This window comes from Euphorbia lathyris, chromosome 6 (assembly GCF_963576675.1).
Source record: "Euphorbia lathyris chromosome 6, ddEupLath1.1, whole genome shotgun sequence".
Lineage (NCBI taxonomy): Eukaryota > Viridiplantae > Streptophyta > Magnoliopsida > Malpighiales > Euphorbiaceae > Euphorbia > Euphorbia lathyris.
The window spans coordinates 75,195,244-75,213,669 of NC_088915.1; the positions used below are offsets into that span (position 1 = coordinate 75,195,244).

The 18,426-nt window shown below is 40.0% G+C and overlaps 1 protein-coding gene across 1 annotated transcript; it reads left to right on the forward strand.

The window, feature by feature from the left end:
• Positions 1 to 3,413: 3,413 nt before the first annotated feature.
• LOC136233014 (F-box/kelch-repeat protein At1g16250-like) lies at positions 3,414 to 4,776 on the forward strand. Its single transcript, XM_066022541.1, has one exon. It carries the CDS (start codon positions 3,597 to 3,599, stop codon positions 4,665 to 4,667), a length of 1,071 nt encoding a protein of 356 aa, XP_065878613.1. The 5' UTR covers positions 3,414 to 3,596; the 3' UTR covers positions 4,668 to 4,776.
• The last annotated feature ends 13,650 nt before the right edge of the window (positions 4,777 to 18,426 follow it).

Genomic DNA, 18,426 nt, shown 5'->3' on the forward strand with positions numbered 1-18,426 from the left:
TACACAAGGAGCCATGACGGCGCGTGCAGGGGCATTAATGGCTACGCATTTAATCCTACATCAATGGCCAAAAGTGCATACGTGGTAGTTGAGGGGTCTTTTCCCTGGCAATCGGGGTGCATGCGCTCACCGTTTGGTGTCCGCTGGCGGCGGCATCAACAGGAAGTCCAAAACTCGCATGAAATGCTCGTCCGACCTACCGGGGGGGGACTACTTGATTCAGAATGTCATAAAGGCCCAATAGGCCCAGGCCCAACACGAGAAAAGCCCACGGAGTTCACTATAAGTACCCCTACTCATGGAGGGTAAAAAGGACTCCAAAAAACTCACTACACAATCGGGTACCTTCTGATCTCTTCGAATATATTCTTTAATAACTGCCCCGAACCTTTAATTGTCTTGATCGTCGGAGTATATACAGGGACGGCTCCCCACACAGAGACAATTTCCGAGGGCCACAAGAATCTCTGGAGGCAGCCCAGAGCACTGTAGTCTGTTCCCTGATTACATATAATTTTAAGAGAAAATATATTTAATTTTAAACATATAGTGTTTTTTTAATGTTTATTATGTCAAAAACTTCGGTTTCAAAAATTTAACTTCGAATTATCATTAATAGAATGAAACAGAACAAACTAATACAATATTATTATTTTTTTCTTAATTTTTTTGTTTTCTTGATTTGAAGCTGGTTAAACATTTTTAAATGGATTCTTTCTATATTTAATTTTACTTTTTTACATTTGGATGGAAAAAACAAAAACAAAAATGAATTATTGTGACATGCCTTGATTATCACATCACATGTTAAAATTTATAATATTTAACGTCTCGAAAGCTTAAAAAGATGGAAAGCTAACGAAGATATGAGATCCCATAAACTTAGTGAACTTTATTAATATGAGTTTTATATGTATAAATACATAAAATATAACTTAAGTAGTTCCTCAAGAAAGATATGAGATCCCATAAAGCATAAACCTACTGATTTAAAAAATCCTATCATGAAAGAAGTTTTTACGGCTTAATGTATATTTATACCTTAAATTTAATAAGTATGGTGTATTGACACTTTAAACTTTTAAAATAATTTATCACACTTACAATTGGCTTTAAAAACTATTACACACCTATAGTTGGTTCATTTGGACTTCATGCACACAAAACCGCTGATTTGTCATCTTTGACATATTAGGCACATACAGAACGAACTTACTAGCTTTTCTTTTTTCCTATAGCACACATGCCACCTCATCAACGATTTTGCATGGGGGAGGTCTGAATGAGACAAGTATAGGTGTGTGATAGGTTTTTAAAGCCAATTATAAATGTGTGATATGTTTTTAAACCCAAATATAGATATGTGATAGTTTATTTTAAAAGTTTAGAGTGTCAATAGATAAACTATATGTGTGAGAGTTTCTTCTAACTTTTACATTTGGATGGAAAAAAAACAAAAACAAAAATCAATTATAGGATGAACTTACGCGATTTTGAGAGTTTCTTCTAACTTTTACCTGAAAAATAACTTTATTTTGCTTTTTCTTTATTAAATATAATTATTGATCGATCTACTATTATCGTAAGTTTGATAGTTTATCTTTAATTAGAGTTTTTTTTTTTTCCTTTTTCTCCTCATATGGGTTATTGTTAGGGGCGGCTCCAGGAGAGCCGATCTGGGCACACACCTAGCCCGAGGGATTGAAGTCCCCGGCCTCAGGCTCCATCCTTGAGTAATGGTTAGTTCGCCTCTTTTAACCCTCTAAATATTGGTTATAATTAATATATGTAATCTTATTTCAATATTTTAGAGGGTGTTTGTTTATCTACTTTTCATCTCTTGTTTTCCTTTTCACTTTGAAAGGCAGCGTTTTAGGTGTTTGGTTAGACTCCTCCTGTTTGCCTTTTACCGCTGAAAAGCAGCTTTTTACAAAAACAAAGAATCTCTGCTTTTATGAAAAACAACCTTTTCCAAAGACAACACCAAACAATAACAGCAACCAGCAAACAGGAACAACAAACAGGAAGTAGTCAAACGGACCGTTAGAGTAGTTGAATTGGTTTAAGATGCATACTTTGAAGTACGTGCTTAATAGTTAACACTTTTGGACTCTTTTTTATTGTATCTCTTTTCCAAAAAAAATCAATTTTTTACTTTTTTTTTTTTTAATACTCAAATAACTTAATTTTTAAATTATATTTTAATTTATGAAAGTTATAAAAAAATTATAACTAAAAATAATAATAATAAGTATAAAATTGTTATCACTTTTAAGAAATTAGAGTTAAATTTACAAAAATTAAATTTGTAAGCATTTTTAATTTTGTAGCCGACACATCAAAACGATAAAATTTTAATATGTTGGAGGTTAAAAAACTTGCCAAATCCAGACGGATTGGCCTTTGAAAAATTATTCCAAAACACATGGCTAATTTTAGCCCCCAAGTACGGATTCCAAGCTCCGCCTCTTAAGCCCCCAATTCATTTTTTTATATAAAATTCAAATCTTATTTCAATTAGTGGTGCAGACTATCAACAATGCAAAACAAGTTAATTCCTCATTTGATCCTTTGATTCCATTATTGCTCATTATAACTTCCTTCTAAAAGAATGAGTTAATAATTCTATACATCTTGCATATCGATTCGTTTAAAAAAAATATACTTTCTGTAATTCAATAATAGAATTAGAGGTTCATATTTATTAATTCGGTGAAATATTTTGAATTTTTTTCCCAACTCATAAAATCGACAATATATTTTTATTTCTTTAATTATTTTTCATGGCTAATCATATATTTATGATCTGTCACTAATGAGTGATAAAATGACTAACATGTGAAGTGTAAATGACAAGATTCATTACCGAGAAAACAGTTTGATGAATTATTTAGAACAAATAACCATTCAAATAGATTATTTCCGGAGTTTTTTTTTTGCCCTTTAGTTAATGTATCAGTAGATTAGTTAAATGTAGCAAACGATATTTTGAAATCTTTTATTTTTGATGTAATATTATGTTGAATGTAACAAGATTCATGATCGAAAATATAGTTTGATGAATGGTTTCTAAAATTGACTCAACTTAACAACGTTAGAGGTAAAATTGCTATTGACTGTCAACGTTAAACATAAAATTGCAACATTTTAAACATTAGAGATAAAATTGTTCCTGACGATAAACGTTAGGGGTATTTTTACACCTTATCCCTAAATTTTAACCTTTTTCCAACAGACAATATGTAAATGTTATTGTAAACTCTCATCAATATCAACAGTTTATCCTGAGTCCAAGTATCCAACATCCTTGTAATTTGACCTCGAAATCTCAGAATGCTCGAAACATATACATCAAAACGACACCGCAAGAAACAACAACACACCAAAAATCACCCTACACATCCGATCAAATCTTCAACAAGATAATAAAAAAACAAAACCCTAGATTTCACCTCCATTTTTAGAATCTTCCCATCTTCCATCTCCATTTCTTAGTCGATGCTCCCAAACAAAATTTCCCCCTTTTCGTTATCTCCGCTAATCCTTCTCTATATCTCCATTCCTCTTCCACTTCAAATCACTCCACCAATTTCAAAATGGGCGCTATCTCCTCCACAGTTCCCCCGCTCACCCCGCCGGAAAAGTATGTATTATGCGTTTCCTTCTGTCGCCGGAGCACCTCTAATTGGATCGAGTGTTTCGATCCCTCTAACAATTCCTGGACTTATCTAACTCGGATTCCGAATCTCCTCGATAATCATGTACTCAAGAATTTTGCTCTGGTTTCGTTAAATAAATCGATTTATGTAATCGGCGGATCGTTATGTCAGAAGGATGAATTAGGTCGCAATTCGAATGATTCCGATCAAGTTATTGAAGTACGATTAGAAGTTTTGAGATACGACATCGTATTAAACGAGTGGTTCGAGTGTTCTCCGTTGAAAATACCGCGTTATGATTTCGCCTGCACTGTATCGGAGGGGAAAATTTACGTCGCCGGAGGGAAATCCGATTTGGAAAACGCGAAGGGAACTTCAACCGCCGAGGTTTATAATCCGGTCACTGATGAGTGGAGTTTACTCCCGGAGATGAGCACGTTGAGATACAAATGCGTCGGAGTAACATTCGGCGGCAAGATTTACATCGTCGGAGGATTCGCAGTGGGAGTAGATTCCGATAAGTCGTACGGAATGGAGAGAAGTTCAGCTGAGGTGTACGACACGGAGGCAGGGAAGTGGGACCTAGTGGCGGGTATGTGGCAGCTAGATGTGCCACCTAATCAAATCGTGGCGGTCGGAGGGAGGCTGTTTAGCTCCGGCGACTGTCTAAAAGCGTGGAAAGGGCATATCGAGGCTTATGATGGGATGCTATGGGATGTTGTGGATGGGTCCCATTTGGGAAATCTGAATTCGCCGATATCCACGTCGGATGCCAACTCGGATAATTGGCCGCCGTTGGAACGTTTGTATCTGACTATGGCGCCGATTGGGAGCCATTTGTATTTCTTGGCGGGTTATCGGATGGCTGGGGAATCATCACGGACTGTATCAATGGTTCATATGTTTGACACGTCAGCAACTAAAGATTCATGGAGGAGCTTTGAGCCGATGGAAGAAGAGGGAGAAAAACAGCTTTGTACCCATTGTTGTGCTGTTGAAATTTCTTAGAAAAATACTTAATTTTACAAAACTTTAATACTAATTACTTGTTTTTTTTTCAGAAAAAATAATGATAATATAGTGTTATAATATAATTAAGCTCACTTTTTTTGTTTGATTGTGTATATATTATATAAAGAAAACTTGGAACAAAGTCGTGTGAGTTTAGTATAATTATAGTTTTAATCCACTTGATTTTCTTTAGGTTTTTGCTAAATAAGGATACATCATAATGTAAAAAAATTATAATTTTGTTTGCAATTTTTTTTTCTTTTTTTCTAATTATTAGATTAGTTAATTTTTATATCATAAAGCGAGATAATCTATACGACATATACAAGACTGGAATCGAGTTGAACTGAGTTTTGTCCTGCTCATATTCGATTGGTAAAAAATTTCGAACTCCAGCTCGAGTATAATATTGCATACAACAATAGTATCAATGGTTACTTTATGGTTGTTAGAAATAAAATTTATCTAGCATACAACAATAGAAATACCTTTTTTTTTGTTATTTAAAAATAATTATTTATTTATTATTATTTGTAAGGAAACAAACATTTGAATTTATAGTTATGGAATTTTGAAAGTTCATATTACAAGCTTTACAAGTATATACATCAAACAGACATATAACGAAGAAGTTATGGATTTTTAAATATTACTGCAAAAACTCAAAACTGAGAAATAGATCAAAATCGCGACTCCTAATTTATGGGCTGTTCCAATCATGTTCTTCAAACTCTACGATTTCTTTCCTAAATCTGTAGTGAAGTCATGCATAGAAGGTTGGGTATTTTCACAAGCTACATTAAGTAGTGGATATTTAGATTGGCTATAAATAAAAGCTTAGTTCTTCCGTTCCGAGCCCTAATCAAACAAATAAACAATCAATTAAACTCAGCAAAATCATTGTCTATCCTTTCGATTTTGACTCCATTGCCTTCAACTTCAAGTCCAAGTTCGTGTCATTCGATTTTCAATTCTAAATTCCAACTCAAAAGGTCATTTAAGTTCATACTTTTCGATAATTATTTCTTCAATTTCAGTCGATACAATTGATATCTGATCAACTCTTTAGTTTAATCCTATCGATTTCGATCAATTTGGTTTATTCAATAATCTATCATTAACCTTAGATCGAAACTCTAAATCTCAAACTGAAACACTCAAAACCTTATTTTTGGGTCGTTTTCTGTTTGCAAACTTCTTCTAAATCATAATGATAACCCGCGAAGCCCAAAACGGGTTATATTCATTTCGCAAGCCCAGCACATATTAAAGCCCCATGGGCTAAGATTGGACGGGACCCGAATGAAGGAAGCGGGCGCAGCGAGTAAACCGCCCCGAATTCCTAAACGGAGCGTCAAGACTCCCACTCAAAACCACGTTCGTTGCCATGAAAGCCACGAAAGGGACATGGCCTAAAAAGGGGTAACCGCCCTCAGAACGTGGCCCACTAAGGAGTAATCGCCCTCGGCGGATACCCAAAAAACACCTATAAAGGCCTTAAGAATAAGGGGGGAGGTACGTTCACATTTTTTCCCACAAAGCTATTGCTAAATTATAGACTCATTCTTACAAAAACTGACTTGATCGTCGGAGAGTTTTCCCGGAGATCCTGTCTCCGGTTTTGTTTTGCAGGTAACTCCGGCAAAGAATATCAAAGCGGATCCAGCAAGTTATCATTGGTGCGGTGAACGTGGACCTTTTTTACCAACACTTGGTTAAAGGTACACGAAGAACATGTCAGAACCATCACGAACGACCGGTGTTACGACCAGATCCACTAGCATGAACTCACGAGGTTCACGGATTGCAAATTCGCAACCTGCAAGTACACAGCCTATGGTGCCTAGCTCATCGGGTCCTTCGGGACAATTGAGTCCCTTATTGGAAGTCCAAGTGCAAACTGAGATGGAAATGTCCAATAGTGATTTCGTGCAGATGGCAGGACAAGTCTTGGCTTCGAACATGAGCCAGGCGGCTGGAGATCGAATGATTAATTTACTAACTGCCCTCGCCGAACACAATACCGCCGTGGCGGCTGCTCCTCAAGAACCTGTGGTTATCTCAACACAATCACCGACTATCCCTGTCATATCGGCCCTCCCGCAGCCATCTCAGGCGCCAAATCAAGTGGGCCAGAGTAGTCGCACAAACCCACACAGCCACCCGAGCAACTACTCGCACCCAGATCTCATTACGACGATACATCCGACCTGGCAGCCATCCCAACCGTTGCCAGGAGTGCAAGGCACTCTTCCGCTACAGCAAGTGGAACCTTTTCCTCACAGACATTCGGAGTTGATGACTCCTGGGCGAGAGCACACATGGAACTTTGATCCTATAACGGGACAGCGGTTAGTCCCCCAACAGGCACACGTCTCAACACCGATGGGTGGGTGGATGCCACCCAGAATTCACCAGCAGCGGATGGAAGAAGTCCGGCGAATACCCGATATTGACTTAGAAGATCAATTACGAAGCATGATGGAGCGAATGGGGTACTCGCCTAGGCCGAGAGCAGAGGTCCAGAGCGATTCACCTTTTGCCCTTTCGTTGCGGGAATTCATTCCAGATCACAGAATCAAAGCACCTGCCATACCAAAATACTATGGGGATCCAAATTCTGACCCTGAGGCTCATGTCAGGAACTACAGAGAGTTAATGGATGTTGCAGGGGCAAGCGAAAGCATAATTTGCAGGTTATTCTCGACAACTTTGGGCGGTGCGGCATCTGATTGGTTTCGATCTTTACCGGCAGAATCTATTCACAATTGGCAACAATATAGTCGGGATTTCTGTGCGAAGTTCGTGGGCTGTAAAGCGGCAGATGTGACAGATAGGCAGCTGAAGGAGATCAAACAGAGAAACAATAATTCCCTAAGGGAATTTGTTGTCGCCTTTAACGATATCCTGGTGCGATTGCAGAACCCAGATATCGTGAGTATTCGCAACATCATGGCGGATGGAACCACAGATTGGAGCATGCGGGAAGAAATCATCCGTAACAAACCGCGCACTGTAGCCGAGCTCATGAAGATAGCAAAGGAATTCATGGAAGTGGATGATGTCAACAGGGAACATAGGGCCCAAACTCGGCGAGAAAGAGATGCCGCTAGAACCACTTCGGACAGTCGGCGTCAGACCCAGTCCAAAAGTAATTTTGCTCGAAGAGGCGATCGTCCCTTTCAAGGTGGAGGACATCACACACCACTAAACACGACTCGCCAAGAGGTGTTACTTTGGATCGAAAAGAGCCCCTTGAAGAAGGATGTGCGGTTCCCCGAGGTGAAAGGCCGAACCAGTTTGGGGCGATATCCTAACAAGTATTGCAGGTTCCACAGGTTGAACGGCCATGACACAGATGATTGCTACGAACTGAAGAAGGAAATAGAAAAACTGATCGAGAGAGGCAAGCAGAGTCAATTTGTAAGAAAAGAAACAGCTGATGAGAAAACAACGCTCCCGCATGAGGGAGAAAAGAAGCAGAAGAAAGGGGTGATAAACGTGATAGCAGGCGAAATCTACGAGCCTCCAACAAAAAGAACTCGCCGTGAACGGCGAAAGAGCAACACACATAGGGGGGATGCCCTCAATTACTCATTTGCGAGAATCACGGAGCCACATGCGGATTCCCTGGTGATCACGATGGCCGTTGAAGGATGGGACGTCAAGCGGGTCCTTATCGACACAGGCAGTTCTTGCAACGTCATTACCCGGACAGCATTCAACAAGTTGGGAATCAACGACGAGCGGGTGGAACATACCTTCATGGATGTAACTGGTTTTGGGGGTCAATCCTCCCAAACAAGTGGGCAGGTGGTGTTGGAGGTAGAAATGGGCGATAAGAATCTAAAATGGCGAGGTGATTTAGAATTCGCAATTGTTGATCTCCCACTGGCCTACAACATAATTTTGGGACGGCCATTCCTGTCGGAGACGGAGTCGCTCATCTCAATGAAGCATTTAACGTTACATTTGCCAACACACCAAGGGCGAGTCATAGTTGAAGGTGATCAACTTGTATCTCAACAGGCCTATACATTATCACTTGAACCAAAACTGGAAGAGGAGGATAAAGTCGAAGAGAAGCCGCCGGCGGAAGCATTGGGAGAAACGGAACTATTCGCCATCTCGAATGACAAGAGCATGCGAATAGTAGCTGGACTCTCAGAAGAAACAAAGAAAGCCATTACCGAGCTATTGATCCAATTTGAGTCGGCATTTGCCACCCCAAATGAAGTGCTAAAAGGAATAAGCCCAGACGTAGCAACCCATCGGTTGAATGTAAACAAAGGGGCAACCCCAGTGCGGCAAAAGAAGAGGGGACATGCTCCTGAGCGGCAAAAGGCGATTGAAAAAGCAGTGGTGGACTTGCTAAGGTCGGATGCGATTCGAGAAGTCACCTATCCGGAATGGCTAGCCAATGTGGTGCTAGTCAAAAAGCCGAATGGAACGTACAGAATGTGCGTCGACTTCAAAGACTTGAACAAGGCATGTCCGAAAGATATGTATCCACTTCCTAACATTGATATATTGGTAGATGGAACTGCAGGATATGAAGCTTTATCATTCACCGACGTGAAATCCAGTTACCATCAGATACCCATGGAGAAGGCGGATGAAATCAAAACATCATTCATAACTCACCAGTCGACTTATTGCTTCAAGGTGATGCCCTTTGGATTGAAAAACGCGGGAGCAACATACTAGAGGATGATGAACAATATATTTTCAGACAAATCCGGCGAGAACTTCTCGATCTATATTGATGACATGATCATCAAAAGCAAGAAAATGCAAGACCACCCGCGGGATATCAAAGAAATCCTAGAAGTGTTGATCAAATATGGCCTCAAATTGAACCCAGAGAAATGCACATTCGGAGCAAGAGCGGGAAAGTTCCTGGGTTTCATTGTTAGCGGCAAAGGGGTTGAGGCGAATCCTGAGAAGGTTAAAGCAGTAATGGAGATGAAGACGCCAAGGAACATAAGGGAAGTACAAAGACTGAACGGGCGGTTGGTGGCATTAGGGCGATTCATATCATGCTCAGCTAGGCGATGTCTACCTTTCTCCAATGCCATCAAAAAATCCAAGTCCTTTGAATGGACGCCGGATTGTCAAGAAGCATTTGAGGGGATAAAACGATTACTATGTTATCCGCCCTTAACGAGCAGGCCGGAAGACGGAGAAGATTTGTTCCTTTATGTATCTGTCACCAGCATGGCGATATGCACTGTGATGGTACGAGAAGAAGAATGGCAACAATATCCAGTGTACTACGTGAGCAAAGTCCTGAAGGATGCAGAACTCCGGTATTCGAAGTTGGACAAAATGGCCCTCGCAGTGATAACCACGGCGGCTAGATTGAAACCATACTTTCAGGCGCATACTATCATTGTGAGAACTGGCATTCCGATGCGAAAGGTACTGCAGAAACCTGACGCATCCGGCCGGTTGATGGAATGATCAATTCGCCTGGGCGAATTCGATATCCGCTATGAAGGAAGACCAGCGCTAAAGAGCCAGGTGCTCGCCGACTTCGTGATCGAATTCACCTGGGATGATGATGAATGTCCAAAGGCACAAAAAGAAGAGTGGAGCATGTACACAGATGGGGCCTTATCTGTAGACGGAGCTGGGCTAGGAATCGTCATCAAAGGTCCGGAGGTTATCCGCCTGTACTATGCAGCAAAATTAACTTTCAAAACTACCAATAATGCCGCAGAGTATGAAGCAATGATATGCGGATTGAAGTTGCTCAATGAACTTACCCCAGAAAGAGTGGTAATCTACAGCGATTCCAAACTCATGATAAACCAGATCACAAAAAATTATCTGGTGAAATAGGAGGAGCTAGTAAAATACCATCAGGTAGTCGGCAGATTGACACAAGAGTTAACACACAAGGGAGTCGTTTGGGAGATGGTGCATGTTCCACGAGGCCAAAATGCAAAAGCTGACGAATTGGCAAAAGCAGCGGCAAGTAGAGAACCATGGAGTCAAAAAGCATGCAGCTTGGAAATAAAATCGGCACCAGCATTCGAGGTTGATCAGATTATGATCATCGAAGAACTGGAAGACGATGAAGATTGGCGGATTCCAATCCGTCAATATCTGGAGCAGGGAGATTTGCCGGTTGATAAGAGCTTAGCCAGAAAAATAATTGGGCAGTCGGCACGATACTCAATGCGGGATGGAACTTTGTATCGGAAATCGTATACATGTCCATGGTTGAAATGCGTTAGTCGCAATGAAGGAGACTATGTGCTGCGAGAACTACACGAAGGAATTTGTGGCGCGCACGAAGCTTCGGCGGCATTGGCAAGAAAGGTCAAACTGGTGGGATACTACTGGCCCAAGGTGGTGGAAGGTTCCCAGAAGATGGTTGCGGAATGTCACAACTGTCAAATCCATGCGAATGAAAAGCATGTTCCCGGAGCTGAACAAATCACTATAATGACGGCGTGGCCATTTGCAACATGGGGAATTGATATAGTGGGTCCATTCCCAGAAACAACAAAGAAAAGGAAGTATTTGATAGTCGCAGTGGACCACTTCAGCAAATGGGTAGAAGCGGAGGCAGTAACCGCACAAACACCTGAGCGAATGATCGAGTTCTTACGAGAGAATATTATCATGCGATTTGGGATCCCGCAGAAGCTTATAACCGACAATGGCACCCAGTTCAACTGTGCCAAGTTGAAAACATACTGCGAAAGCATGGGAATCAAGAATCATTTTTCTTCTGTAAACCATCCCCAATCAAATGGTATGACGGAGGTTACCAACAGGGCCATGGTTCAAGGCATCAAGAAGCGGCTAGGTGACAAAAAAACAGGTTGGGCGGATGAGATACCCCATATGTTGTGGGCATACAGAACCTCTGTAAAGGCAGCAACAGGCGAAACACCTTTCTCGCTAGTTTATGGAGCCGAAGCAGTCCTACCTGTTGAAATCAAGTCGCCCACAGACCGGACAATTTATTATTGCGACACACAAAATCCTATCAACATCAGAGATGCTTTGGATTCTGTGGAGGAACGAAGAGAAAAAGCTTACATGCGAATGGCAATGTACCGCAACAGAATCAAGAAATACCATGACAGAAGAGTGCGAAAAGTAATGATCAACAAAAACGACTTGGTCTTGAAAAAAGCAGATAAAATACAGTCTAGAGATGGCAAAGGCAAGCTAGGCGTCAACTGGATCGGGCCATACAAAGTATCCAAGAAGATGGGACCGGCCACTTTCGAAATAGAAGAAATGAGTGGAAAGAAGCTCCCGCGCACCTGGAATCTAGAGAATCTACGCCTATATAGAAAGGCCGAGTAGTTCGAGGAAATGACGAGTACTCTTTTTCCTTTTATGAGTTTTTCCCACTGGGTTTTCTGATAAAAGGTTTTAATGAGGCTTCGATCCCGCACAATTGGTGTACATATGTAATAAACTTTTTGTCGTCATCAATAAAAGTTATTACATTCACTCAGTATGTTACAACAAAATGCGAATTCTTTCCAAAAACACATAAATGTGTTGCCTGTTAAAGAAAGGCGGATGCATGATTACGCATCACTCGCAAAAAAACCTTAGGGTTAAAATCAAAAACACATAAATGTGTTTCCTGTTAAAGAAAGGCGGATGCATGATTACGCATCACTCGCAAAAAACCTTAGGGTTAAAATCAAAAACACATAAATGTGTTGCCTGTTAAAGAAAGGCGGATGCATGATTACGCATCACTCGCAAAACCTTATGATCAAAACTTATGACTATTTTCGAAAGAAGAATTATAAGTTAAAGCATAAAATTAAGCGAATAAACGAGGACTCAAAATTGCAAAAAGGGTCTGGCCACCCTAGCTATGAAGAAACACAAATATGGAGTCGGCAAAAGGACAAAGGACACATATAAAGGGCAAAAAAGTGACAATCACACACATATGAAAAGCAACAACCGAAAGAAAATATATATATCAAAGCGGTTTGTTACATGGTTTTTACATACAAAAGTCCAAATATAAGTTAAGCTATGCTACAGCTTCCTCTCCTTCGCCCCTAATGCCCTCCTGGACTGCGGTGACTCCCTCATCTCCTCCGGTAGGAGGATCTACTTCAAGCGAATCCTCGACCCTTGAATCGATAACTGCTTCAGTAACCTCTTCGGCGAGAGGTACCTCTTGCACAGGTTGAGAAACGGCTTGGGGTGCCTCTCCTTCTACGGGCTGAATGGGGATCTCGCAGCTAATCAGAGGATCCTGAAGACTCTTCCAATCTAAGAAGAGTACCTCATCCATATCAGCATCCTCGGCTTCCAGCTTATCCCACTCCCCAGTTAAATCCTTTTCAGGGATGGGAACTTTGGGGCGGTTAAGTACTAGGCCCTGATGCCCGTGCTCATAAGCGGCATGAATCCGCTCCCCATACCAGTAGATGCGGGCGCCATCTTTAGCCAAAATCTCCTCAACCCTCTTCTTTTGGGCCTCCTTGAAAGCAGCTAGGTCGTTGAGGGCTTTTTGCAGTTCATCGGACTTGGCCTGAAGGGATTTAAGGGCCTCCTCCTTCTCGCCCACGGCCTTCTGAAAGGTGCCCTCTAGGACCTTCACCTTCCCTTGGACATCATCATAAAGCGACTTCTGAGTCGCTAATTCCGTACCAAGACTTTCCAACTCCTTGGCTCGCTCTGCATCCCTTCGGAGAATGCCCTCAGCGAAATTGATAATCTGCATATAACACGTCTCACAAATAAAAATGGGCGAATATGCGGTTACAATGAACACAAGGTATTTGAAAGCGAAGGACAAAGCAATAATATACCTCTACAGAACGCTTCTCGATCCCTTCCACAGCAGTAGGGAGCGGTACTTGCTCGCGCACACGGGAGGCGGAGGGAAGTCGCCCGAGGACATTGCATATGGAAGATACAATATCCTTGCAAGAGAAGTTCACGGCCAGGCTGAAAGTCCTAGTCCACCATCCGCTAATATCGGGGATTGGCTGCAAAAGCATAAAGAAAAATATCAAGGGAATGGCAGATAGCTCATGAGGAAAAAGTAGCAATACGAGAGGGAGTAGATCAAGATACCTCGTGAATGGGGGTACTGCTCTTCCCTTTAGACGAGGCGGATACAGGTGCGCCGCCAACAGTAAGGGACACTGAAGTGTTCTTCTTTTTAGAACGAGAAGACTCTGTATCCGCACTTATCTTCCGCTTCCTGGTTAAAGGAAGATCCTCGGAGGCAGAAGCGGGACCTTGTGAAGCAGAAGCCCTAACCGGGGAAGCCGCCCCAATAGAAGGAATCGTCCCGCCAGAAGGATCCGCCCCTACAACAGAAGCGGTTTCCGTCATCCGCTTCTTTCTTCTCGCTAGGGCTTTAGCCTCCCGATCTGCAGCGATTTGAGATAAAGGATCACCCCTGCAAAGGGTTAAAAGAAACCATCAACTTGGAAATAAAAAGTACCTTGCACAAAAACGCGATAAGGAATATAGACAACGCGATCCCCCTCGTGGTACGCAATCGCTACTCGGCTCCTTAGCATATGAAAGGCCTGATCGTATGTCCATACAAAAGGAGGAGTGCTCTTCAAGAACTTGATAACGGCGGATTCTTCCTTGCTGGGATACCCGAAGTTCAAACTCTTTATGTTGGGTCGGCTCCAGCAATGAAGGAAGTTCAGGTTTTCCTCATTAAACTTGATAAAAAAGTAAGATCGATCCCACTCGCGGATCTTGTTCAGCTTCTCATCAAAACCATAGTATCCGCTCTAGCGGATGAAAGTGAAATACCACGCCGAGCTTTTGAAATGGTGGAGCTTGGAGAAGATTTTGGGCGAAAAGGGAACCTCCAAACAATCCGCCAAGAATTTGTCCAGAGTCAAATCGGCCCAGCCGTTAGGATGCAATTGCCCGGGCGCGATTCCGTAACCGCCTAGGACGGAAGCAATCTCATCCGCCTGCGGATAAGTGAAGCCGCAGATAATCTGGGCCACGAAAATAGTGAAGTACCCCTTTGGGTAATCGCCCGGTCCCCTATCCTCCCCAGGAATGATAGTCTCGAGACCTCGGAGCCAGGGATAATGCTCCCGCAAATCATCGATTGTCTCTTGACAAACCAGACTTCCCGACCTATCCTTCTTTGGTAACAAACGAGGGGTTGGGACAGGTGGCGGAATCAACTTTTTGGGGTCAAAACCTAAACCCTCGTCGGTTGTATTCGCCAGATGAAGGAATTCGGCGGGATGAGAATTACACCCAGGAGAGCTGGTTGAAGCTTCCTCAACCATCTCTTCGACCTCGTTAGAGACCTCACGGACATAATCGTCGTCAAACGGCGCGAAGTCGAGGTCTGACATGATCGATAAAAGGAAAACAGAAGCAAAAAGTCGAACAAGGAACAAATGTGAAAAGAAAAACTTACATGAAAAAGACAACACAGTGAAGTGACGGGATTAAGAGGTCAACGCCGGAAAAGAAGTAACGGAATTAAAAGGTCGACGCCGGAGAAAACGAAAGAGGGAAAATGCACAAATTCAAAACTTTGAAATAATCGGACAAAGACGAAGCGTCCCCTATAAAAAGACCCTAAAAGGGCTCTTGCTAGACCAAGGGGGAGGCATGTGATAACCCGCGAAGCCCAAAACGGGTTATATTCATTTCGCAAGCCCAGCCCATATTAAAGCCCCATGGGCTAAGATTGGACGGGACCCGAATGAAGGAAGCGGGCGCAGCGAGTAAACCGCCCCGAATTCCTAAACGGAGCGTCAAGACTCCCACTCAAAACCACGTTCGTTGCCATGAAAGCCATGAAAGGGACATGGCCTAAAAAGGGGTAACCGCCCTCAGAACGTGGCCCACTAAGGAGTAATCGCCCTCGACGGATACCCAAAAAACACCTATAAAAGGCCTTAAGCATAAGGGGGAGGTACGTTCACATTTTTTCCCACAAAGCTATTGCTAAATTATAGACTCATTCTTACAAAAACTGACTTGATCGTCGGAGAGTTTTCCCGGAGATCCTGTCTCCGGTTTTGTTTTGCAGGTAACTCCGGCAAAGAATATCAAAGCGGATCCAGCAAGTTATCACATAATTACCGTTTATTCATTGATGCCAATCGATCGAATCTCCTAAAACCAAGTGTTTGGAAATTAGTGATTTCAACTCAATTTCCATCAAACAACTGTTATGTCTAGCTATTTTCTAAAATTTATCGCTCGCTACGAGCCCCCATTGACTATAAAATCGATCTTGAATTCTTCATTGATATCCAAAAAACTATAGATTCTAGTTTTTATTTCATTCAAAACGATCTCCTAGAGCCACTGTTTCACTACTCAAATTTTCCATATTTACTCGGCTTCATATTCAAGAGATGCTGAAATCAATTTCATTTGTGGAAAATATATGTTTTGATCCTTCAATTATTTAAACAGTACCATCAAGTCCAAATTGTACAGTAAGTCTGACGAGTTCTAGCCTAATTTCCAAACATTCCAGCGACACCAACGTCCATCTCAAGGCCTCAACAACAAGCTTGATCCTTATTTAATTGCACATTTATTTCTATTACCATTACGAACAAGTTATTTCAGTTTTGTAATTTATATCCTGCGCGATTAATTGTTCATTTCAAATTACGCCTCTGAGTTTTTATTTTCTGTTTATTTTCCACTTCTTTAATCAAAGACAAAAGATAAAAAAATATAAAATCAATAAAACAAAGAAAAAATAAAAAAAACATTTTCGTTTTTTTTTTATTCATTTTTTTTATGAAAATAGTTGTATCTTCAATAGATGAACAAACAACAAGTACATCAAACAAACATAAGGAATAAAAACCTTACAAGATCCATAAAGGCACTAAAACGAATACAAATAGCAGAAATAACCATAAAAGGTATTAAAAACAGAAAAGAACAAGAAAAAATATATGTCTCATAAATCCAAATCCGTAGAAAAGCATCTGCAATCCACTCATCATCATTTAAGTCATTCTGAACATTCGGATGTAAATCCTTTCTTTTGTTGCAACCACGTAGATCCATTGATCCACGAGCAAGATAAGTCGTTTCCGCTCATGCTAAATTCAAAAAAAGGTATAAACGAAAGAATAATGGAGAACTGATACAATTCAAGCGAATAAAGAGATCAGATGAAGTATATGAACACAAACAGAAAAAAAATAACAATAATAAAAACACAGTAAATCTAACCGAGCGGGAGGAGGAAGAAGGAAGACAAACTTCCCTCTTCCTCTTCAAAGTAGATTCACAAAATAAGAAAAATTGTGTATTTGATAAATGAGGGGGTTTTGAGAAAAGAGGGGGAAAGAGAAGAGAAGAAGAGAAGAAGGAGAAGAGAAGAAGATCAAGAAGTTAAACTAGTTGACCTGTCAAGTGAAATAGGAGATCCAGAATGATTTATTATTATTATTATTATTATTATTATTATTAGTCCTTGCATCTCGTGATCAATCATTCTATTTTAAAATTTAGGTTTAATTGCAATTATTTCATTAATCGCATTTACCGTATTAATTGCAATTATTTCATTAATTACTAAAAAAATTTATTATTCTTGAGATGAAATCTCTCTGGCACGCACATATTTATACATTTTTCCCCATGCGCATGTCAATGTTGAAAATTAACATATATAGTAAAACCTCTACATAGGAATACACTTGGGACCGAACTATTTGTATAACAATTGGGAGGTTATTACTAAATAGAGTTTTATAATAAAAAATTTCATCACATAAAATTTTAAATTTTTATCATAGGCATGCACGGTTTATATATAATATATAACAAAAGACATTAATGGAACAAATTAAGTATTTAGAATTTCAATTTAGAGTTTAAGTTTTCAATATATAGATAATTGGAAGAGTTTTTTTGGGAAAAATGTAACATCAATGAGAATTCTAAATATTTATAATTTCAAGTTGTAGTTTGTATTTCCAACTCATAGATAATTTCAATAGTTTTTTTTTAATATTTTATAATTTAGTTTGAATATATATATATATATATATATATATATATATATATATATATAATTATTACTATATAGAGGGATAGTTTCTAAAGGTGTGACTTGAAAAGTGTATAACAAATAACATTTGGGAGGTTGTTCCTATTTATAACTGGCCCAAGTTGGGACCGAGTTTTTTATAACAAAATAGAGGTTATTCCTATATATAGTATTTCTATATGAAGGTTTTATTGTATTACAAATATATCGCCAACAATTATTATCTTTGAAACACCTTTCACGTGAATTTTCGTTGGATGTCCACTACAAATCAATCTTACTATGTGTTAGAAATTCTATTAATAAATAAGGTTGTTAAAATTCGAATTCTTGATCATTTGGTCTAAAAGACTTTTTTCTTTTTTTGGTAGAGTGGAGATGAAGGCTCAAAAGCCCAAAAGCAAACAAAAAAAACATGAAAACTAAACGCTAATCACTCGATTAAAACAAGTGTTAGAAATGGTTTAAGAGACTCTAATAATATGTTACGGACTTAATTAAATTAAAATTTTAAACCTATATTTAATATCTAAAAATAGTTATTATTATAATCTTTTAACACACTCTCCCATGCGAATGTGAATATGGATTTAAAGCGTTTATAATTCATGCTAATTTTATATTCAAATTTATAAATAAATGTGACAAAGAACAATTTAAATTAAAAACTCAAACTTAATAAGGTAAAAAAATAAATTTGATTTCATGGGTTTAGTAGAAGTTATTATT

Excerpts from the sequence above, each read along its gene's own strand:
- LOC136233014 (XM_066022541.1), top strand. The coding sequence starts at position 3,597 with ATGGGCGCTATCTCCTCCACAGTTCCCCCGCTCACCCCGCCGGAAAAG.